General features: G+C 40.7%; 3 protein-coding genes across 4 annotated transcripts; 1 reads left to right on the top strand and 2 right to left on the bottom strand.

Moving 5' to 3' along the window:
- The first annotated feature begins 2,007 nt into the window (after nucleotides 1-2,007).
- On the top strand, nucleotides 2,008-8,916 carry qpctla (glutaminyl-peptide cyclotransferase-like a). Its single transcript, XM_042415273.1, has 7 exons — nucleotides 2,008-2,891; nucleotides 4,216-4,362; nucleotides 4,457-4,750; nucleotides 5,158-5,319; nucleotides 5,553-5,652; nucleotides 5,747-5,863; nucleotides 8,011-8,916. The coding sequence occupies exons 1-7, from the start codon at nucleotides 2,673-2,675 to the stop codon at nucleotides 8,154-8,156; spliced, it is 1,185 nt and encodes a 394-aa protein (XP_042271207.1). The 5' UTR covers nucleotides 2,008-2,672; the 3' UTR covers nucleotides 8,157-8,916.
- Nucleotides 8,917-9,275: 359 nt separating this feature from the next.
- Nucleotides 9,276-13,272, bottom strand: six9 (SIX homeobox 9). 2 transcript variants are annotated; one of them, XM_042415276.1, is made up of 3 exons: nucleotides 12,539-13,272; nucleotides 11,187-11,347; nucleotides 9,276-9,512 (listed from the first exon to the last, which is right to left on the bottom strand). In XM_042415276.1, exons 1-3 carry the CDS (start codon nucleotides 12,932-12,934, stop codon nucleotides 9,374-9,376), a joined length of 696 nt encoding a protein of 231 aa, XP_042271210.1. In that variant the 5' UTR covers nucleotides 12,935-13,272; the 3' UTR covers nucleotides 9,276-9,373. The 2 variants fall into 2 exon arrangements, with proteins under 2 accessions (XP_042271210.1, XP_042271211.1); XM_042415277.1 differs by having other exon boundaries at nucleotides 9,276-9,503.
- A 194-nt stretch (nucleotides 13,273-13,466) lies between these two features.
- On the bottom strand, nucleotides 13,467-22,406 carry six5 (SIX homeobox 5). Its single transcript, XM_042415270.1, has 3 exons — nucleotides 21,444-22,406; nucleotides 17,445-18,982; nucleotides 13,467-16,522 (listed from the first exon to the last, which is right to left on the bottom strand). Exons 1-3 carry the CDS (start codon nucleotides 22,127-22,129, stop codon nucleotides 15,840-15,842), a joined length of 2,907 nt encoding a protein of 968 aa, XP_042271204.1. The 5' UTR covers nucleotides 22,130-22,406; the 3' UTR covers nucleotides 13,467-15,839.
- Nucleotides 22,407-24,150: the final 1,744 nt, after the last annotated feature.

Genomic DNA, 24,150 nt, shown 5'->3' with positions numbered 1-24,150 from the left:
CATCGCTGGGAGCAGAGACGGACGGGCGCTTAAGCCAATCAGCGGCAAGAGAAGACGGGACTTAACGGCAGCGGACCAATCACAACTGTTTAGAACGTCAACTTCCTCTTCCGTTCATTTTCCCGGACTAAAATCTGGCGGGACATATATGAAAACAGAAAAGTAGGTCAAATAACAAGCTTTGTCATGATGACTCCATATTATCATATATGCAGAAATGTGAGTTTTCAAAATACAAAATCTGCCAATATTCAATCTCTTTCAGCAAATATATTAAGAATATGAACGTCTTGGGCTATGTATTTCAAATTTTGACCAATAAAGTTGAAAAAAGTAAAAATAAAAAGATGCAGTACATAGTAAACATGTGTAACACATCACAGATGTCTCTCAAGAACCATCAGAGGGAAAATGAAAAGTTGTCTGCAGGCTCATCATAAATGGATTGACACTTTTTAAGATAAGATTTCTAATATTTATCCTGCAACTGATAAAGGAAAGATTATTACTGTGGAAAAGTTTATATTTGCAATATGTAAAACTGAAAAGTTACCCCCTAGTGGTCCCTATAATTGACCCACAGTACTCAATTTCTGAAATGCTATCCTGTGCCAGGTTTTCTGTGTGTTCTGTGTGTTATTTTGTGATAATTTGATTAAACATTAATGTATTTAGGAAAATTTACCATGTAAGCATAAAATCAACAGAAAAAATTAAGATTTCTGACACAGGGTCTCTGTACAATTCAGCATCTCAAGATTTGTAAATATGTAGTCCTTTAGTGGTGCATATTAACAAATAAACTTGCAGAGTTAATCAAACTAATTGCACCACAGTGAATCTGTGGCCTTCAGAGCCCCTGATGATCCACCTGTGGCAAGACAGTGATAACTGAAAATGTGGATCAACCGTATTTAGGAGCAGGTGAGAAACAGGATAAAACAATGATAAATATCTCTAAGATTCATCCTGATTACTATGAGCAGAGGTTCTTTTATGTTATATGTTATTTTTTTCTGGGAATTTGTGTGAATTAGTGTGTTTTAGAAACCTGGATGGAGTTTATGTTCTACAGTTGATGATGGATATTTTATATGCTGCTTGCAGTACTTTTAAAGACTCAATATATTTACATTTGACTACTTTTAGGTGATTAAATAAATAAGGATTTATCATGGATTTCCCCACTATTCGTTTATTCATTCAATGAATGAATGAATATTTTTGTCATATCATTAAAAATGATCCATCCCACATGTGATTACATGACATGCAATTTCCATTACTGCAAGCCACATACTGTATGTAGTATGGGGAAAACATACAATAAACAAAAAAACAAAAAAACAATATAAACACTACCCATATAAACCATTTTTTCTTAATGACCAGGCGTTTGTCCAAATACTCACACAGAGCAAAGTCCACTTATTAAGTATAAGTATAATTTTAAGTATAATTTAATACATAGCCTATAATAATTTTAACATCTTCCATAAGGAAGTAATCATTTTTAGTTTTACTAAATAGTCCTTTAATCATAATACAAAGGGCAAAACAAAACAAAATTCGTTTCCTTTTTCTATTTAATTTATTTCACATAACTGACATCAATCCTGTTCTTCAGTACCACTGTCCTGTTTCCAAATGTAATGTGATGTGAGATATCACATCGAATATTGGGAAACAGAATTTACAGAAACTATAGATGAACAATTAACTGAATAGATAAAATGTAAACATTAAAATAAATAAATTTTAAACTAAAATTATATAGAAATTAGACTTTTTGATGTCTGGTCTTTTTTTTAGTATGTTTAAACTCCTGGCTGCAGCACATAGATTGATGTATACATTATGTCAATATAGTACAATACAATATACAGTAAGTACAATATAATATATAATATGTCATTATGTATAAACTCTGTCTATATATCATTATGTATATATTATGACTATATGTAAATGTAAACATGTTTATAAAACAGTTTAAATCACCTTGAGGAGATGACTTACATGTCTCAGGTATTTATTTAAGCGTTAAATGCCTCATAGTTGATATATACAGTCTTCATTTTGTATATTTACATGTATTGTCTCTTTCTGCAGCACCTGATACTCCAGACCAGTAGGTGGTACTGGTTCACCTTTATGAACCGTAATAAAAACCATAGAAGAAGTTACACCATCGACGTCCTGGACTCAGTAGACGTTAAATTTGTACATATTTTATTGGGACTGCTGCACCAGAAGAGTTAGGAGGAGTTTTGTTGTATTTTTCTTCTTTTGAAGCTATAATTAGATTTAAAAAATAGTTTAACGCAGCAGGAAAGAGTTGCAGAAGCCAGAGATAGATATATATATATATGTATATATAGTTATTGTTTCTGTGTGAATGAATCCTAAAAGTCATGCCTTTAGAAAACTGTGCTGCAGGAGTCACACTGAAGATCTGGACCACTAAAGACAGACTGTCAGACCCGGAGGATGGGCTGCGATGTTGAACCAGGACCACACACAGCTGCAAATGTAACAACCGTACCGAAACACCACTCGTCTCATCCAGTCTACTTCCTCCACTTCCTTCCTGTGTGTATTATTGCCCTCCTGCATGCTCCACAAGTCAGTTTGGACACGTAGCTTGTTTAGGAGACGCTGCACCTCCAGTCATGTCCAGGTCCAGTCGGCGGTACAAACCTCTGCAGCAGAGCAACGGCGGCGGCTCTTTCCCCGGCTGTGACCGGGTGCGGATGCCCCGGGCCCGGGTACTGCTGCTCTGTCTCCTCGGTGTTCTGATGCTGGCGGTGGTTCTGGGAATCTACCTGTCTAACGACACGACCAGCGGGCATGTAAACCGTATGCCATTTGTAGATCTGACAAAAGACAGGGTAAGAGTTATCGACAACATATGTCACTAACATGTGTGAGCCATGAGTTTGGACTTGATGTTTGTCCTTTTAAATTGTAAAGATATAAATATTCATGCAAAAGTAGATTGTTTTAGATATTTCCCCTCAACATTTCTTCATCTACAGTACTTTTTTATGTGTGTTTTTGTTTGTTTGATCCATTAAAGAGGAGGTCAGTAACAACGTTCATTCAGCAATTTACAGTCAGTGCCTCTTCCCCCTGATCACACATGTCTCATTTCATCAGGGATGACCTGGTTTGATGTTGTTCATCCATTTCTTCCCTGTTATTTTATACTTTTAATTCCAGTCAACTCCATTTTTATTCATATAATATAGGCTATATGCCAAAATCAGAAAAAAATCACAAAGGGTATTACAATCTGTGCAATATAGGACTAGGGCAAAGCAAGGCAAGTTTATTTGTACAGCACATTTCAACAACAAGGCAATTCAAAGTGCTTTACATAAAACATAAAAGAAATAAAGACAGAATATAAAAGGACCACAAGGCAATATAAAAATACATTTAAATACAATTTAAAAAAGTGTTAAGTTGGAAATGAGAATTAAGATAAAACAGGAGAATAAACGTCAGGGCTACAACTAATGATTATTTTCACTATCAATTAATCTGCCGATTATTTTCTTGATTAATCGTTTTGTCTATAAAATGTCAGAAAATAGTGAAAGATGCCTATCAGAGATTCCCAGAGTACAGTGTGACATATTCATGTTTCTTGTTTTATATGACTAATAGTCCAAAACTCAAATATATTCAATTACTGTTTATAGATGATGAAGTATAGCATCAAATGTCCATGTGTGACAAGCTGGAATCAGGATTATTTGGCATTTTTGCTTGACTGATCACTGAAACAATTAATTAAGTATCAAAATAGTTGCAGATTACTAATCTATTACCTGAATGATCAATTAATTGACTAATTGTTTTAGCCTCTTGCCTTAGATCTTCAATTTAGATCAAGAAAAGGAGTGAAACGAGGGAGAAACCTCATGAACAGAGAATGCATCCCTCCTCCAGAACAGACAGATGTTGTTTACACAGATGTAGCAATAAAATGACAGTATGAGACAAAAACGGACCAAATATATGTGAAGAAAATAGATCAGAGATGTGGAACACTTGTACCATAACGACCTGGAAACAGGACAGATTCTTGTTTTTCATTCTTGGTGACGTTATTACAAATTCCTACTTAACATTTTGTTCACTGAACACGTTGTTTTTCTTGCTGTTCCTCTTTTTCATCACAGATTTTTTTTTTAATCTCCCTTCCAGTTGTCCCACAAACCCAGTAAATGCTCTCCGGCTCAAATCCATCGTCTAGCCTCTCAGGTGGACGGGACTCGCCTGTGGGAGACTCACTTGAGGCCGATCCTAATAGAGCGGTTGCCGGGGACACAAGGCAGCCTAGCTGTTCAGCAGGTGTGTGTAAACAGCTTCCTCCTCTCTTCACATTTTCTCTTTTTTTTGTCTTTCCTCACTCATCTTTAATCCAACCTCTCTGCTCTAACATCAGCACATCACCTCCACTCTGTCCTCGCTGTCTGCTGGCTGGACCATCGACTTAGACTCCTTCCACTCTCCGACACCTCGAGGGAAAGTCTCGTTCACCAACATTATTGCCACCCTGGACCCTTCGGCTCCACGAAGGCTGCTGCTGACCTGCCACTATGACTCTAAGGCCCTGCCTCCAGACCCCCGGGCCCCAGAGAAGGTGTTTCTGGGCGCCAGTGACTCAGCGGTGCCCTGCGCTATGATCCTGGAGCTCGCCACTTCTCTGGATGCTCAGCTTAGATCCTTCAAACAGCAGGTATGTGTTTTGTTACATGTGCATTGGAGCAGATGCTGACAGATTAATTTGTTCGATACATAAGCGCCCCTCCTTCTCTTCCTAGAAGTGACAAAGACAAACTCAGAGATGCTGACAAGAGAGAAGAGCTATTCCTCCCTTTTTTTCCTCCTTATACTCTCATTTCATCCCCCTGCCTCAGTGGCTGCAGCACAGGCTAGAAACTGCTGACTCCAGCCGCTTGTTTTGTGTGCAGCAGTCATCTGTATATAGCGGTATCTCTCCAGAGGCTGTGATTTATGCCGTTAGGAATATACACACTGCAACGACACTGCAGAGAGAGAAACCAGCCTCAGTCGCTGCTAGTTGAAAAGTGCATTTTAATTTGACTCTCCTTTCTTTTTTTTTTCTTTTTTTTTGCCTCCTAGAAACTTCCAGTGACTCTGCAGCTTGTGTTTTTTGATGGAGAGGAGTCATTTGAAGAATGGACCGCCACGGACTCGCTGTACGGCTCCCGTCACCTGGCTGAGCGCATGGCCAACACACCTCACCCTGCTGGCTCCACACACACCACCATGCTGCAGGCTGTGGTGAGGAAACTGTGTGTGTCTGAATTATGTATGAACAGGCTGAATTTAGCAGCCGGTGTAAACACAGCCCCTTTTTAAACTTAACAGTAGTCAAGTACTCATTACTGTTTCTATGCTTCTGTGTTTTTTACATTTCTGTAATATGTAATGTGCCGTAATTTCATGAAAACTCTGTTTTAATAGAAATTTCCAGCTACTGACTTCTCTGTTTTGACTTTAAACTCTCTCTCTAGGACCTGTTTGTGCTGCTGGATCTTCTCGGTGGTCCTGATCCACTGATTGCAAATCACTTTGACAACACGGCGCGCTGGTTTGACCGTCTGATTGCTGCAGGTAAATACTGGGAGTTGAAAACAAGCTTTTGCATGAATAATTTAAATCTCTCCCTGTTGCGTGCCCTAACTCTGCTGTCAACACTCATTCTCAGAGAAGAGACTTCATCGACAGGGTCTGCTGACGTCTCACCCATCAGAGCAGACCTACTTCAGGAAGGATGTGTACCTCGGACCCGTGCAGGACGACCACATCCCCTTCCTTCATAAAGGTGAGTGATAGTGACGCACATACAGTAGACAGACACATGACAAAGATCAGTGCAGTAACCTGCTCCAGTAGAGTCCTCCTGTACAACATCTAGAGTATTCGCCCCTTCTTCACCAGCAAGCACAAACATAATATACAACACAGCACAGACAAAACTAAATCTACATTTATGCATCCATCTATGTTAAACATTATAAATCTAATCCAGTTCATTAATAAAAACTCTTTAATCCATATAAAGCAGTATTCTGCAGCTAGTCCAGAATGCTGCTCTCATCACTCTCCATTCACTACACTGGTTCACTGTTGCAGCTCGTGAAGTGGAAGTGCTCCTTCCCCTTCATGAGCTCACAGTGGCTCATTTGGATCCAGGCTCTTCTCTATTTTTACCCCACAGCGGTGGATCGTGAAGACAATAGAGTTGCTGCTCACCTTCCACTGCAGGCTAAAAATTCACCTTTTCAAATGAGACCTTGACACCCCATGTCAGCACGAATGAGGTCAAAACCTAGTATATGGCTGGACCGTGTATGGTCAGTGTGTGAAATTGTGGCCAATGTGTTACAGGGATAGTCAGTGATAGTGTCTATAATGTGAAATCCTGGATATTAAATGTTCATCTGCAACTTTCTACAGTGGTCCCAGTAATATTTGCTGGTAAAGTGAACTGAAGTAGCATCATATGACATGATTAAGCTACGTTTGAGTCAAAAAAAGAGTTTATAAATGCAGTTGCAAGAACAATACTTTCCACTCATATGTTAAGCTGTTTGATTTGAAAGAGTTTTGACAACATTTTGGGTGCAAATTCAGGAAGCTTATATTTGCCTTGTTTACTGCAGTTACAGTCAAATCAAGTGCACCTGCAGAGCAGCCGCCCCACACTAAACTGATATAACAGCCACATGAGTCGCATGTTTTACCTGCAAGACTTGTGTTTTAATGCTGCTGTTCATCGTTTGTGATGTGAAAACGTCAGAGAAATAAAAAGCTTGTGTCCTGGTTTTAGTGCAGTTATAAAATCCAAACACACCGCGGAGCGTCTCCCCTGCTGGCTGCTGACAGCGCTGTCAGCCGGAGAGTCGATCACACCAGACGGTAGAGGAGACGCAGAGACGCTGTACATGTCAGTTTAAACAGGGGTTTAGGCGACTTTCCTGCATTTAACATTGGAGCTGAGAGCATCAAAGCTCAGAGCAGGAAACAGGAAGCTCTGTGTCACGCCGCTGTCCTCTGCTTCCATCATCTTGCACCAATTCATTTTGAAAGAGCAACGGCCAATCAGGAAACTCCAACACTTGGCCAACCAACGGTGTAATTTCACCACTCACTCACAGACATCCACGGTTATAGGGCTGGTCTGTGGCCAGTCCAACCAAAAAGCAGTTGTACTATATCACTAAACTGGCTGCAACTAACAATTATTTTCACGACTGATTTAATCTGCAGATTACCTTCTCAATTAATCGCTAACTGTTAAACATGCCCATTACAATTTCTTACAACCCAAGGTGATGTGATCAAATGTCTTGTTTTACCCAGTCAACAGTCCCAACCCAAAGATATTTAACTAACCATAGAGGTGAGACAAGAAAAAGCAGCCAATTCTCAAATTTAAGAAGCTGAAACCACCAAATGTTTGACATTTTCACTTAAAAACTGACTTAAACAATTAATTGATTATCAACATAGTTGCAGATTAATTTTCTGTCGACTAATCATTGCAGCTGAACCTGCTCTTAGTTTGTGTTTGGAAGGGATGCACTCCAATTTTTTCATTTTTGTATGAGGGAAACAGGTTAAACTTACATATGTTGTGCTTCACATAGTTGTTCTCCATTTGTAAGTTTTGCCTCTGGCACTTCAAATTGTTGAGGACATCTAGCTCTTGTTTCTTTGTAGATTGAATGCGATTACTGTAAATTGTTTTGGACAAAATCATCCTCCAAATGAATGTAATGTTATATATGTTTTGTATTTTCTTCCCTTTCTGTAACACACTGATGGCCAGTTTCATACACCCTCCTCCAAATTCAATAATCAGTTTTAAATTCTCTTTCCTGACCTAATTTTTCTATTGCAATAAAAATGTTTTTACAATGTGCTCTGAAACTGTAAAGAGTTTGTTATCATCACTTTCTTCTGCAGGTGTTCCTGTGCTGCATGTCATCGCCACACCCTTCCCACAGTTCTGGCACACACTGGACGACACAGAGGAGAACATGCACCGCCCCACTGTGGAGAACCTGACCAAGATCATGGCTGTGTTCCTGGCAGAGTATCTGGGCTTCTGAACCCAAAACACAACATTAACGAGTACTGGTGATGCAACTCTGCCCACTTTTACCCCGTACTGAATACCAATGCGGTTTCATCACACTGGTGATGAATTAATTACCAGCATGGACCCAAATGTGTGAGAAGAACCTGGTAAAATGAACTAAATACTGAATATTTATCTATAAACCAGGACACCAGCTGAACTTTACCAAAGACTCGGCCCTGCTGGACTATCCAGTCTCTGTGTTTTCATCTGATAGATGAGCTAGAGACTGCTGTCCAAAGGTCTGGGCGTGTGATGTGAATACAAAAGAGTCTTAATTAAAATAACATCATACCAGCTGATGATGATGATGATGGTACCTGAGGAACAGTTTGAGTCTGTGAATTCAAAAGCACTCTAATTAATATTTTTGCTTTATTCCTGTGAAAAAAAATCATAGCCTTATACTTTCTTTAGCCCATGAATATGATTGAGATGCACTAATGTCTTCTTAAAGGCAGACTATGTAATCAGTTTTCCTTCTCTGGGGTGGCGTTAACACTGTTTATTACAGTGACAATGGTGAACAACAGCGAGTTTATATGTGTGAATAAGTCTTTACCTTCACTTGAGTGAAGATCCTCTTGGCCTTACAACCTGCTGATATTCATTGCTAGCTGTAGTATGTGGCTGGCTACACTGCACATGTTTCAGTGTGATGATATTGAAGTGAAAATACATTGAATGTTCTTTTACACCATATAAAAGGTGTAATAAAAGTCTGCAATAAAGTTAGAATGGTTTTATTTGGTTTCTGTCAGACTTTGAAGACATTGTGGGAAGTCAAAAATGCTGGTAGTCCCATTTTATCTTCCCTTCCCCTTTAACACGTTTAAGAACGTTATCTGTATAAACGTTCCGATGCCATGTGGGAATATTGTGTTTTAGGATGAGTGAGAGTCTTTTTTTTCCAAAGCGTGGACATCACCACAGAGCTTTACAGCACATCTGTGAGCCGGTATGTTGAATTGAATCAAACCATATGATTCTTACTTTTACTGTCTGTCTTGTATGGCTTATATCTGTACATGTTTAAGTCATGGTGTAATGTCTGCTAAGTCATGTTTTGGTAATAAAATTACTGAAACCAGAAAATTGACTTTATATTCAAGAAGGAAAAAAACAGAATAACAAATACAATCAAAAAGAAACAACCGAGTAATAGAAGTGCTGACTTGGATGAGGCCTTCACATGTGTCGTAGAGGAGGTGGTGGGTGACAGAGAGGTGGAGGGCAGCGGTATTGGAGATTTGGGCTGTCTGGAGGTGAAAGGTCATTGTTAGAGGAAGTGACTCCTGAAGTTCCTCCAGAGCCAGCTCTTTGGAAAGATGGAGATGAAGAGCATCAGCAAAGTGCACAGTATTGATGATGTGTTGAACCACATTGTTAAAGGATGGTCACAATTTCTCCAAGTATGTCTTAAAATGACAGTCAGGTGCTCAAACGAACATTGACACATGTTTTTCTCACTGTAATCGTTCCTCCTGTTCATACCAGTCATTAGAGGATCCTTAATGCACTTACAATGTAAATGATGAGGGACAAAATCCACAAGTCTCCTTTGCAAAAATGTATTTGAAGTTTGTATTATGTATAAGATGTATTTGTAGTTTATTTGAAGCTAATATGCAGCTTCAGCTGTCCAAATAAGTCAAATCAAGTAGATATCTTTCAACGTTACAGTCATTTCAGTGCCGAAGTCCCTCTTTTTGTTACTATCCCTCCTCTGAACAGGAAAGCACTGTCTGTCGAGACACAAAGAGGGAAATTTCTACTAAAAAGTACACTAACTGGGAAAGATATCACTTTATTTGACTAAAGCCTCATATTATCTTCAAATAAACTTCACTTACATTGAAAGCACATATGGAGGGAATCCTCTAATGATCAGTATGAACAGAAGGAATGATTACAGAGAGGAAAACCTGTTTCAATGTTCATTTGGGCACCTGACTGTTGTTTAACACTATTGTGTTAAGACAGACTTGAACAATTGTGAACCTATCCTTTAAATTTTGCATCATGTCCTGATTTGATCACAAGATGGCGCTGTTATTCTATATAAAGACAATAAAAGTAGACAAAGAATGCTCTGTGTTTGAACACAATGTTAAAAAATTATACCTTCAGACTACTGCTGGAGCAGGTTGAACTAGAAGTTTAGCTAGTTCTCATGTATATGCTTTATAGATGGTAATGTGGCGTTAAAAGAGAGCCTTACTTAAAGGACAGGTCCACAATGTTTCAAGTCTGTCTTAAAACAACAGTCAGGTGTCCACATGAACACTGAACGAGGTTTTCCTCGCTGTAATCATTCCTCCTGTTCATACTGGCTATTAAAAGATTCCCTTCAAATGCACTTTCAATGCACAATCCACAGTGTGTCCACACAGTCATTTTGTGCAAAAATGTATTTAAACGTTTATCTGAAGCTTATATGAGGCCTCAGCAGTCTGAGTTAGTCATATCAAGTGGATATCTGTTACATTTACAGTCTTTTTTTTATACAATTCCCTCTTTGTGTTTCCTCAGACAGTGTTTCCCTGTTGAGCTGCGGTGGATAATCAGCTCTGATTGGCTAAACAATGAATTCACCGTATCACTCTGCGGTTATCCTAACTTGCTGCATTAAAGGTGCAGTGTGTAGAATTTAGTGGCATCTAACAACAGACTTGTCAGAAATGGAATATAATCATTAATGTGTTTTAATTGTGTCTAATCACCTAGAAATAAGAATCATGTTTTCATTACCTTAGAATGAGCCCTTTATATCTACATAAGGAGCAGGTCCTCTTCCACAGAGTCAGCCATGTTTCTACAGTAGTCCAGGATGGACAAACCAAACACTGACTCCAGAGAGGTCTTTTCATGTTTTTCACCAGTTTTGCAGCCACCGTAGTGAGGGGTACTCAGTTTGTTGCAATCTGCAACCTCACCGCTAGATGCCACTAAACCCTATACACTGCACCTTTAAAATGACACAGTGCCCCCCGTGACTGACCTGCTACCGCCCATGCTTCGGTCCCTTTGCCTGCGATTCTTGAACCAATTGCCGACCTGAGTGGTTGTCAGCCCGGTGGCTGCTGCCAGCTCCCGCCTCTCCCAGCTGGAAGGATAAGGTTTACGACGGTACCACTCCCGGAGCATACTCCGCGATTTTTCCTGTTTATAAATTTAATAATTTAAGCCAAGTCTATATGTTATTCATATGCAAATTCTTCCAAAAAAATAAGACAGGCCTAGCTCTCAACACCCTCAGTTAAGGTAAACTGAGGGTTTTGAGAAGAGGAGGAAAGTAACTAAATAGGCCGACATTTAGTCTGATAAACAGCTTTATGCATCAGAACTTTGTTTTTTCTTTTTTCCTCTCTCATTAATCATCTCACCACCCCAGATTTATCTGGTGACCCTTTGGAGGGGCCCGACACATAGGTTGGGAACCACTGGACAGTAACATGCTGCTTACACACTGATGCTTCAGTATTAATAATATAATGATGTCATATATAATAGTATAGCAGTCAGATGGACCAAACCACTACTTTTACTGCAATAAGTACATTTTGCTGCTAACACTTATTTACTTTTACTCAAGTAGGATATTTCAAGACTTTTACTTGTAATGGAGTATTTTTATATTACTGAACTGGTACTTTTACTTAAATTAAGGTTCTGAATACTTCTTCCACCACCGGTAACTTGGATTCCTACAATGGCGGAAGAAAATACTCAGATGCTTAAAAGCAAAAATATAGTGATATCCAAGTGTAAAATTGCTCAAGTAAAATTCCTGCAAATTTTTAATCAATAGAAGCACAGAAGTAGTATCAGCAAATAATACTTTAAGTATCTCTTTCAAAATAGTCCCTCAGTTGTGAATAAAATGAAATATTATGATGATATTATTAAGCAGTATTTTGGTTGAAGCTAGTGGAGGTAGAGCAAATTTTGACAACTTTTTATACTGTTGAGTTGATGTTAATCTATAACAACATCATATTTTAGAGGATGATCATTCGACTAGCATGTATAATCCAAATCTGCAAAGTAACTAGTAACTGTAGTGGAGTAAAAAGTACAACATTTCCTTCTGAAATACAGTGAAGCAGAAGTATAAAGCAGCATAAAATGGAAATACTCAAAGAAAATACAAGTATGTTAAAACTGTATTTACAGGTATGTACAGCACTTAAGTAAATGTAGCCAGTTACTTTACACCACTGGTATTTTTAGTCTTCCATATGAACATATTAATTTGGGGCTCAGTTAAACCCTGAAGACACAACCATAAGTCTCTTACTTTATGTCATGTACCAGGAAGTTAAATAAGAGCACATAAAGATTTTTTTCTACCTTGAAACAGTAGCTCGTCTCCTCTCCATCCCAGATGGTGTTTGGTAGAGGGAACTTTCGTCTGACTCGATACTTCCCCACAGCACCCAGTGGTCGGCCCCTCTGCTTCTCGGCCTCCATGTAGTGGGCTCGGAGCCAGAGCTGCTGCAGGAGCGGGTGGCTGCGTGGGGAAAAGGGGAAGCCCTCTAGCAGGGTGTAGAGGTCAGTGAAGCACCCCTGGTGAAAGGCCACTGCGGCTTTAGCCTTCAGCACACTCTCCAGCTCCCCAGGGCAGGAGGAGGAGGCGGAGAGGGAAGGAGGAGGAAGAGTGCGGAGGAAGCCAGCGAGACGATCCATGCAACCGCTCTGCAGGAGGACCTCGCACACACAAGCCACCTGCTCTGCTGTGAAGATCATCGCTGTGGACACAAGAGCGGTGGTCTCAAAAGTCCTGAAATAAAAGTTAAACCAAAGGCTGCGTGGAAATATCCTCTAACAGCTTCTCTTAAGTTGGTGCAGCAGAGAGCTGGAGGCTCTGCGGAGCACTGTGGCTCGTCTGTGGATGAACAAAAACTAAGTGAACGTGCTTGTGTGTTTATCGCTACTCATCATGCCCTGGCAGAATGGAGTCACAGGTAACCTGAGACCATCGGGGTTAAAACAACACACCATACATCCTTCCTTCTCTTGTACAAACACATGCATACACACCGCGTACACCTTTGATGTTGTATTGGCGTTCAGCCAGTCAGAGAGCATGATGGTTTGGTTGCACAGGGTGGGGGGGGGGGGGGGAGCATTTGAATAAAATTTTCTTGCCAAATTAGAAGCAAAATCCTCTGTCAAGTAGTTTTTGTGCTAACAATAACTCACATTTCAGAAATGTGAAGCCTGTAAACAGACAGTCCCTGAATCATGACATGCGCGGAAAAGTTTTGTAAATGTCGTTTATTACAATATCATGTAATATAAAAAATAGAATGCATTTTAATACAAAAAAAGGAGAAAAAAAGAAACCTTGAATAACACAAATTATCCCTTTCAAAACCTTTAAAAAGTCAATGAAAATACATTATCTTTGGTTAAATCTGGAGTCATATACTTTGCGTGTCAGGTAGGACAGTAAAAACAAATCCCACCCTAAAAACAAAACGGGTACAAATGTGCATAAGCCCACACAGGCTTCAATGTCTACATACTTTGGTAAGAAATGGCTCATACAGAAAACAAACGCAGGCTACCATATTTTACATACAAGGACACATTTCCCTTTACCCCTAATTTAAAATTCAGACAAAAACTTGATTTGTCCAAGCCATTTAATAATCTTTCCGAGGGCCACTGGGAACAAAAATGAAAAATTTCATTAACATGTGGTGACCTATTTCAAAATGTAGCTTCAATGACCTATCAGCCATCAAAATTGATCTGAATACCTACAGTCTGAGATTTAAAACCTCAGGTTGCACAACAGCGTGACCTTCCAGGTGAAAATGAATATCATTTCCTATCTGCGTTTTTCCACGAGGACTCATTTTCTTTCAGTTAAAACTAGAAAACTGATTGATACATGCTTTAAATAGATTAAATGTACAAAAGAGACAAACAACAAATAGACTAATAACAATACAAAGGCCATTATTGTAACTAGATGCGCCACTGAAGTGTATTTTTGTGTACCATAAATGGCCAAAGGTTTGACCGCTACCTGCGTTATGACAGTGGAAACTCATACGACGATGAGCGTTTTAGGTTTAAATTGAAGGAGCGATTCCATCAATTTACAACAGATTTAATCAGAAAGATCAGCATCCCGTTTTCGATTTATCTTTTCAGCTGTTATGTCAGGTGAGAGTTATTAACTTCCAATGAAGGTCTCAGGTCCACAGTGAAAATTTCTGAACAGAATAGAGTCCAACCACTGTCATAACGACACGGCGATGCAGCGTAAACATTGTGTGAATGAAATGTGCAAAATATACAAATATAGGAGACTGAACTGTGACCATGCAGCCAAAACTGTCACGTTACATTTAACTAAAGATCAAACAGACACAGAAATATGGGGATTCAAAGAAGTTCATATGAATCCAGAAAATTTGGTCGGGTATATAGAAATTGTCAAATGATGTAAAAACTCAAATCATTTTAATCAAAACCGTCAAACCTGTAAGCTTTAATATAAGGCACTTATCAATATCAGCAAACTGAGATTTTGGATGCAATTGTCAAAAAATATTTAGTGGGATCACAGCGATCGATTTAGTGTAACGCACTACTATGCTTCATTTAAAAGCTCAGTATTTTAAAGCTTCTTTCATCTCCCAAGTGTACTGGCTTCTCGCCTCAGCCACATAGTGTCCTATAAAGAACTTAACATGCATTGCATAGAGTATAAAACTGTATTTCCTGTGTTATATTCTTATTAATGGAGGGCAGCTTTCTCACTTGTAGGTGCAAACAGTCTGCACATTTCCACCCAGACTTCAGAGACTTGTAGTAATAAAATACTGCTGTATAGCCCTTGAAGCTATGTAAGAGAATCACTTATTTATGGTTTCACATAAAATTCAACCAAGTTGATTCAGTACATGCTACACCCTATTCCTGGAGTGTTGCTAGAATATTATATTCAGTCTGTGAACAAGAAAAGGAAAACCAAACGCCACTGCGCGCTGGATCAGATTTATTTCTAGATCTGTGCCTTTCCCAAATAGTCTGTTGAACAGCTATTGTGGTGGATCCACAACAAACTACGGCTGCCATAAAAAACAAACAAAAACGACGAAAAAAAAAAAAAAAAACAGGCGTCTTTTTCCAAGTACAGCTGATTTTCATCCGCAGTCTACAAAACTGCAGAGAAGAGCTGAGAAAGTGGGCAACCAGGAAACCAAGATGAGGGCCAAGCACACTAATCCATGTTGGTTCTCCTGTCTGGATCTGATAAAGCAGATAAGGCACGTATGGATTTAGTCAAAACTTTTTCTCAGAGGAATATTCCCTATGCCAGTTAATATGATGCTTAACCAGTAGGTAAATATCCCGTATAACCCTGCCCATCCATGTGAAATAGAGCTGCGGAGGATTCATTTTAAAAGTGCCAGCTGAGGCCATGATGGTATCAGGCCTCACTGAGAGAGCATCGTTGTTCTACACGTCAGAACCTAAACATACTGCAGAAGACATGTTGGTCTTAGAGGATTGACAGTGTGGAATAAAAATCTTTTAGATCACTAATAAAAACAACAGCGCAATCGTTCATCTACTGTATGTTTCATTGTTTTTTAGCGACGTGGGGTTGCCAAGCAGCAAGGTAAACAGTCTACAAGCCCAGCTCATCGTCCACAGGGACAGACTGGAGCTGAGTCAGAATCTTGGAGTCCCCGTCCATCTCCTCAGGATTTCCTAGTGGTGAGTTGGCTTCTACATCCTGCTCCGGAGAAGGGCTTCCCAGAAGCAGCGACTCTCCTCCAGGTAGGCCTAACAAAGCTGGGTCTACAGGTAGGTCCCCCTTCCCGCGGACGTCAAACAGAGTTAGACTAGCCGAGGTGGAGAGGGGCACGGGGCTCCAGGCCGGCTGGGACAGCTGGGTGCTGGGCGTCACTCCGCTGTACATGGGGCTGAGGGCAAGCATGCTTTCTGGAGTGAGAGTGTTCGGCGTCGTGGGGGCGACTGAATGGTCCAGCGGATGAGGGGAGGGGACGGCGGGGGTCTGGCTGGTTGCAATCCCAGTCTCTGCAGCACAGTACGGTGGAGATGAGCTGATGAAGTTCAGGGGGGACGTTGTAAGGCCGCTGGGGGTTTGGCCTGAGGTGGTTGAAGGCTGGGAGGCTACAGGGAGGGTGGAGGGGGTGAGGACGGGACTCAATCCATTGGCAGAGATGGGTGAAGCCTCTGGGACTGGTTTCAGAGGCAAACTGGTGAGTTGAATGCCTGCTGGGATGGTCAAAATCAGCTTCCCTTGCTGGACACTCAGGTAGGGACTTCCACCCAGGAGAAGGTTCCCTACAGCGGAGATAACGATATATTTATGGCAATCAAGACTGTTTAAGACAACATTTAAACCATTTAAACAGTATGACGTGTTGCCTCATTGCAGTGTCAGCTCTTTACTACTCATACATATACCAAATTATTTTACAGATGTCAATCAGGCATTAATATGTCTTGATATTGTGATTATTTTGATTTGACAACTGATGGTGTGAATATCATTTTATTCTACACCAACAACCTGTTCTTTTCCTCAACTTTCCACAGTGGAGGCTGTTCTGTTGTTTTATGTCTGAACATATTATTTTAGTTTTTAAGGCAAAGCTTCTTTTGTGTCTTATGTTACAATGTTATGTGTAGAATTAGCCTACTGTCTAAACGGCACACATTCATGTTACTGTAGAGCTGAAACGATTAGTCAACAACGATGAATCAACTGAAAAAAAAAAAAAAATCAATTGGCAAATATTTTTCAATTGATTCATCGTTTCAGATATTTTTAGACAAAACAGCGTCTCAGTTGTGAGGATTTGCTGCTTTTTACGTGATGAATGAATATATGCAGGTTTTGAACTGTGGGACAAAACATGAAGAAAACATCACTTTGGGCATTTTTCATTATATTGACATATTGACATTTTATAGACCAAATACATAATCAAGAAAATAATTGCTAGATTGATCCATGATGAAAATTAGCCTTAAAGACTCTTTTTCAGTGTGTGCTATTTCTATTTATTTTAGCCACCTTAACATCAGCTAATCCATGTAATTAAATACTTGGTAGTAATACTAAGTCGTATCATGTATCTTCAATATAAATCATTAAATTAAACAATACAATAACTGCCATATAAAGACTGAAAACGTGCATCATTAAATAAACACTGAGGCATAAACTTTGTACATTTGCAAACTAATGAATTCAGTGTACCTGGAGAGGCAGAGGGGAGCTGAATGATCCCAGAGTTGAGCAGCTGCACACCAGGGGCCACACTGGTCGGGGGACCCACACTCTGAATGGGCCTCAGCTGGTTTATCCTGAGGGGACCCTGTGTGACCCCTCCGGCTGCAGGAGCTGACGTCAGGATCTGTAAAGGCACTCCAGCAGAGGGGATGGAGAGAGAGGGACTGGCGGGTACCACTTGGGGGAAGGAGATGGTGGAGGAAGGTTGGATGGAGGAGACTGGAACCAGTTGAGGCATGGAGAGGGGGACTAACTGTGCTGGTGTGGTGCCTTTACCCTGTGGGACTGGGACCACTTGAGTAGGGGAAGAGATGGAAATAACTTGTGGCACCTGGATTTTGCTGGGTGTGGAGTTTATGTTTTGGTCTCCCAGTTGGTGTGTCACTCGCTGTGAGAGCTGATTACTGGGAGGCTGTGAGATAGAAACTATGGTTGTGGCACCTTCAGCCAGCGTGGTTGAAGCATCCTGCTGCTGTTGCACCAGTCTGTCACTTGCGTTCATTGTCTGCGGGCTTTGGAACGGAGGAGGCGCCGAGGTGAGGGGGGATACTGGGACCAATTGAGGGCACTGGGAAACCTGGGCTCCTGAAGAGTGCTGCACCAGCTGGGATACTGGTATACCCTGGATGGAAGGCACAACCTGGGGCAGAGAGAAGACCTGAGGGGTGGAGTGGCTGGAGGAAACCACAGTGCTAGAGGGGGTTAACTGGGAGCCAGCGGTGGCAAAGACGACATACTCCCCTTGCTGACTGGGGAGAGACACGGCAGGGCTGGAGATGACCATGCCTGTTGACGGCATGGATCCTGGGAGCGTGAGGGACTCCTGGCGTTGGGCGTTTTGTGTTAAAACCAGTGAAGGGAGGCTTGTCGGGGAGGACAGAGTGGGCGAAGAAGGGGATAAAGATGACGAAGAGGAAGACATTGTCTGGCTGCTGCCTTCTGATTTGGTCACCAATTCTTCAGGGACAGTGATGAAATCCAGAGCGTTGCCACCGTCTGTCTTAGTTTGCATAGGAAGAGAGATGATTGACGGAGGGTTTGAGACCGGCGTGGTGTTCGTGCTAAGAACGACTGCTGGAATACTGTGTGTCTTGGCCTCCATGGCTGAAACCTCCTGACCTGCCACAGAAACTGCTTGTTGCTGCTGCTGCTGCTGCTGCTGCACACTGATACTCGGTTTGGTTATTACCTGAGCCCCGTTCAGTATCAAAGGAGAGTTGGCAACCGGACTCAGTGTGACTGTCTGGCAATCGCCCAAGCTTAGCCCGTTGATTATGACACCAGCTCCAGTACTAGAAATCAGGGAATTTCCATTGAGTAGTAATGGTTGAGAGGCTGTGAGGAAGCCACTGGAGCCGTTGAGGATGAGCTGACCTCCTGTGCTACCGGAGACTGCCGAGAGAGAGATGATGGAGGCCGTGGAGCCAGCGGCCTCCTCCGGTTTGTCAGGGGTGTCGTCCATCATGCTCGCCTCATCCTCAGTGCTGTGGTTTCCATCAGACTCACTGAAACAGAAGAACAATAAAAGGATTCAAATAAAAAAGGCAGATGTGTGTAGTTTTAGAGGGTTGGGCACAGGAATAAATTCTCCTCAGTGCTGACATTTAACACAAGCTACTTTTTCCCCTTTATAGTTTTCTTATCGTGTGCATGCTTTGAGCTTAACCTCGCACAAATGGAACGTAACAGGATTGTAAATAAAAACACATTTAACCATTCCTTTGATTTCTGTGATTTTAGTCAAGGGTCTTTATTAGAGCTGCAACGATTAGACGATTGACAGAAAATTAATCAGCAATTATTTTGATAAAAGATTAGTCGTTCAGAGTCATTTTTTTAAAGAAAAAAAAGTCAAACTTCTGTGTTTCCAGCTTCTCAAATGTGAATATTTTCTGGTTTCTAAAGTCTTCTATGATAGTAAACTACATCTTTGGGTTGTGGACTGTTCGCCAGGACAACAGAAGACATTTGAGGACGTCACCTTGGGCTTTGATCAACATTTTTCACCATTTATGGACATATTATAGACCAAACAACTAATCGATTAATAGAGAAAATAATCAACAGATAATGAAAATAATTGTTTGTTGCAGCTCTAGTCTTTATGCAGTATGTTTTTTTAGATAAATTATGACTTTAGTAATAATTACATGGCATAAATCAAGAGAATTATGATACATTTGAACAGGACTTCCTGTTCTTTTAAACACAGGATTTTGCATGTCAGTATCTAAACCCATTTTTTGACTTTCATTATTGTCTGAGAATTTGTTAAACTCACAATCACAGCAGCTTAGTTTGAAATCCTTAATGAGAAAGCTTCACTGTGTGTATATATATTGGCATGTTACTTTGTAGTAATTGCAAAATAAACTGATTTTTATCTTCTCAAAGCAGCCCATTCTCCAAAAATAGTAAAAAGTAATCCAAAAATACCATATGTGTTCAATGTGTTGAATAAAGTTAAGTCCCAGTGACTTCAGACTCCACGTAGGTCAACACGTCTCTCTCCCATGATATTTTAAACTGAGATTTAGCTCTAATTTATCAAACATTAACATCTGGTTTGCAACAAAATGAAAAACAATAATGAACTTTAAAAAGGCACTCAAGTTGTTTCTTCAGGAAGTATTTCAATAACTGTTTAATATCTTAATGATTGTTTTGATAAATATTATTTTTATAGTTTCTTTTAGGGCGTCTTTGTAACATCTCTCAAGGGACTACTGACGAAAAGGTGTATTTTACCAACTCTGACACTTTTGCATTGTTTATGTGTACTGCCTGATAAATGAACCAATAAATAAAGAAATGTTATCAGGCAACTAAAGTGGTTTGTGTAATACTAGATTTGCAGATGTTACATTTTCATAATAACATTCATTATTAGAGTCAGCTATCGATTTTAATACAAACATAAACTTTGAAACCGAGCCAATTCATTTTTTCAAAATACCATCTATTTCATGTGCAACATCTGGGGAAAGTTCTCTACTAACGACACATTTTTGCATGCGTAGATTGAAATTATGATACAAGCTCTATCTCTATTTGCTCGCCTGTGTGCTGAATAGATTTTTCAGTGGTTAACTTGCGGTATGCTGGCAAAGATACCAACCATTCTGATTTATTATTAACCCTACTCATCCTTTTCTGGCCCCCTTTAACAACCACATGCTACAGTTTATCAGTACAGACGGGAAGACAAAGCTGGATCTGATTCCTAGAAACTCGTTTAGGCCTGTTGTTGGTTAATGTGTGTTAGAAAGTACAGCAGCCCGCTCCTGCATTAAGATTGACGAGCTGCCAGACCACCACAAAGCCTCAAGTCTGATAAGATAAATCTGCTCTGCATACACACACACACACACACACACACACACACACACACACACACACACTCTGCATGATGGGATTTTAGTCTGTGTGAAAACTATTTAGGAGTTGTTTTTTTTGTGAGTCCCTCCTCCCACCCTCACCTTCCCTGGTATAAGGCTTTAACCTCGGGTAGCCCGGCTCTGCAGGCCCATGCAGCAGTGCAGGGTTTCAGGAAACCTGATGGTGGGGGCCTGGATCTCACATTTCATAACAAAGCAACATGCTCTTGGTCTCAGACCTGTGTGGCTTCACCGCTGTCAGCAGTCAGCTCCTCTGTCCTTATTCTTTACTGGATGCAGGACTTTGCTTTTGTTAGTTTTGATAATTTGAAGTGCAGTGTGTGCACACTTTTTATGGAGGCTGTGCTGGCCTGTAAGTGCCTTGTTTACCATTCAGGTTTAGGTCTGGTAGTTTCAGTGATTATTCAGAGTGATTTGTTATGAAACACAACATAAAGTCTCAAATAAACAAATGAAACTTTAAGGTAACTTTTGCTCAGATTATGACTTTTGAATCTTATCAAACCAGAGTTAGAAATGAGTGTAATGTGTGAAATGTGTCTGCAGTGTTGGTGGTGGGATGCCTTGCCTCTTGCTCTGGGTCCCGGACGGGGTCCTGTCCCTCTGCCTGCGGTTCTTGAACCAGTTGCTGACCTGTGTGAGGGACAGTCCGGTGACTTTGGCCAGGTTTTTCTTCTCATCCGGAGTCGGGTACCTGTTGCTCTTGTAGCACTCCTTCAATGCGTTGCGAGACTTCTCTTTGAAGCAGTACACGGTCTCCTCTCCGTCCCAGATCGTTTTGGGCAGGGGGAACTTCTTCCTGAGCCGGTACTTGTCCACGGCGCCCAGGCTGCGGCCCCGGGACCTCTCCGCCTCCTTGTAGCGGGCTTTCAGGTAAAGGTCCTGCAGGAACCCGTGGTTAGACGGCTGGAAGTCGTGGCTGTCCAGGATGGCGTACAGCTCCTTGAATTCTTCCCGGTGGAAAGCCACCAGTGCCTGGGCCTTCAGCAGGGTCTCGTTGCCACGTAGCAGCTCGGACGAAGGAGGTATGGTGGATAGAAATCTCCACAGGCGATCCACATTGCCCGCCTGCAGAAGGGCCTCGCACAGACATGATACTTGGTCAGTGGAAAAACTCAGAGCCGACTTCTGGAAACTTTGGAGTAATTGTTCCGAAACTTGGACCGGATCTTTCTCGTCTTTGTAGTCAGATGCCGCTGGCTCCTCTGGGCTGTTCTCAGATTGTTCTGTAGACTCCAAAGACAAGGAAGCCATTTTTACTTTAACTTTTTTTCCTCCAGTAGTTCCTCCTCCTCCTCTCTCTCCCTCCCTCCCATTCTCCGCCAACCGACCAAACCATGAATGTGCCTGCAGTCTACCAGCAGTCAGTCAGTCAGTCACGCCCCTTTTACCAACCTCATGTGGTCTCTTTGTCAAAAGTTACTTAATTAATGCCGCTCAGACAACAGATGCACCAATAGACATGTTAGAAAATATCTCTACAATACAAGGAAAATAAATCAACGTGGAAAACCTTTTTGAAACTCTTTTTTTACAGACATCAACCGGGCATGGTTTGCCCCCAGGATGCGAGCTACACGGGAGCCAGCGGGAGTTTCATAATAATAAGACATGAGCTTCCGTGGAAACATGATTTGTGAAATTTTGAGGGTGGTTTCCAAAACATTGACTATATGCTATTTTTGACACGCATTTCTGCTTTTCTGTATCTTCATCATCATGAATCATGTGTAAAACTAGGCTATTGTTGATGTATGATTCATGCATGAGGATGAATCATCACTAGCCTAATTCATCAAAAACACAATTGATGAAACACAGTGTCAGAAAGGTGATGATTCTACTTTATGTTTATTATTGAGGTCGTAGTGGGTGGTGGTGTAGTGGAGTGCATTATAGTGAAAAATGTCCCTAATATTTTGCCCCCCTCGTGTATGTTAATGGGGTGGACAAAATATTAGGAACACCATTCAATATAACGCACCCCTTTCTGACAATGTCAACAAAAACTGAAAATGTATAAGCTTCATAAATGTAGAATTTTGTGGCAGAGCTGTTGTATTGGATTGTATTAGATTGCACAGGTGTTCCTAATAAAGTGGCCCGTGATTGTATATAATCAGTTTGAAAAGGATAATTCTGCATAATGTCTACTTTTATGTTTGATACAGTTTATATAATCTGGTTCTGGTTGGTCATAAACCCCTTGAATGTGAACTTTTACTTATTTCTTTGCATCTTTTCAAAACTATTGATAAGACTACAATGCCATTTTTCCTATAGGAGTTTGTAGTATAGGTAAAACAATAACAAAACAACAACAAAACAATCACACACTACTACTCTGAAAATAACTGCACCATCAACAACACATATGGTTCCTTTTTAATGGCAAATTTCTAGATTCTTGTAAAATACAACCACAGTACAGAAAATGTGCTCTGACTGCTGGTGTTGATCTGATAGCTTTTTAAGTCTTGGACTGTAAAAACTTTAAATTTCATATCAGGGACAAGTTTTAACTCTGACAATCCCTGTAAGAATTTGAGAAATAGCTTTCAGAAATAGCTTCTGATACATATTCCCACAACAAACACTATTTATAATGTGTAATGAGTTAGACATCAACAACACAGTCTCTCCATGTTTGTTCAGGTGGGACTTGTTGTCATCCCAGTTTTCCAACCGGATCCTGTGGTTTTATTTGTCTGGGGTGGTTTCCCAATGCAAATACTCTCAGTAAACACATAATTAAGGCTACACTAAGACAGCAGGTATAATTTGAGGTGACAACGCGGAAATATTAGCGACAGATATGCGCTGTGCTTATTAAAGGTGCTTATTATTTTGTCTATTAAGGCTGCCAAGGGATTAACACGTTGAAGTAAAGAGTCTATATTGAACTGTGATGTTCAGAAAATGAATGACTTACCTTGATTTTTTTTTCTGTTATAATGCTCTAAACTGAAAGGTGACTGAACCTCAGATATTGGCAGACATGACAGATATTAGCATGTTCTTTATAATATAATACAGTAAATGTGTACCACACATACATGAGTGTGACCTGCAGATGAGGTGTGAATGAGGCCAGGCAGGTTTGCAGACCTCCATCTCCATCAACAACCATAGGAATGTAATCTTCGCTGTCGGGCTGCAGGCTTTTCTCGACCCCCCTCCTGACCGGTGTTTAGTTGTAGCCCTCAACTGTCTTTGATCTTCTCTTTTCTGCCCATACATGCTCTAGTCTGCTCTCTGTGCTTGAGGAAGTTTAC

This window comes from Thunnus maccoyii, chromosome 6 (genome assembly GCF_910596095.1).
Source record: "Thunnus maccoyii chromosome 6, fThuMac1.1, whole genome shotgun sequence".
In the NCBI taxonomy this organism is placed as follows: Eukaryota; Metazoa; Chordata; class Actinopteri; order Scombriformes; family Scombridae; genus Thunnus; species Thunnus maccoyii.
Note: the sequence above shows the minus strand (reverse complement) of the source record. Positions and strands in the feature narration are given on the sequence as shown.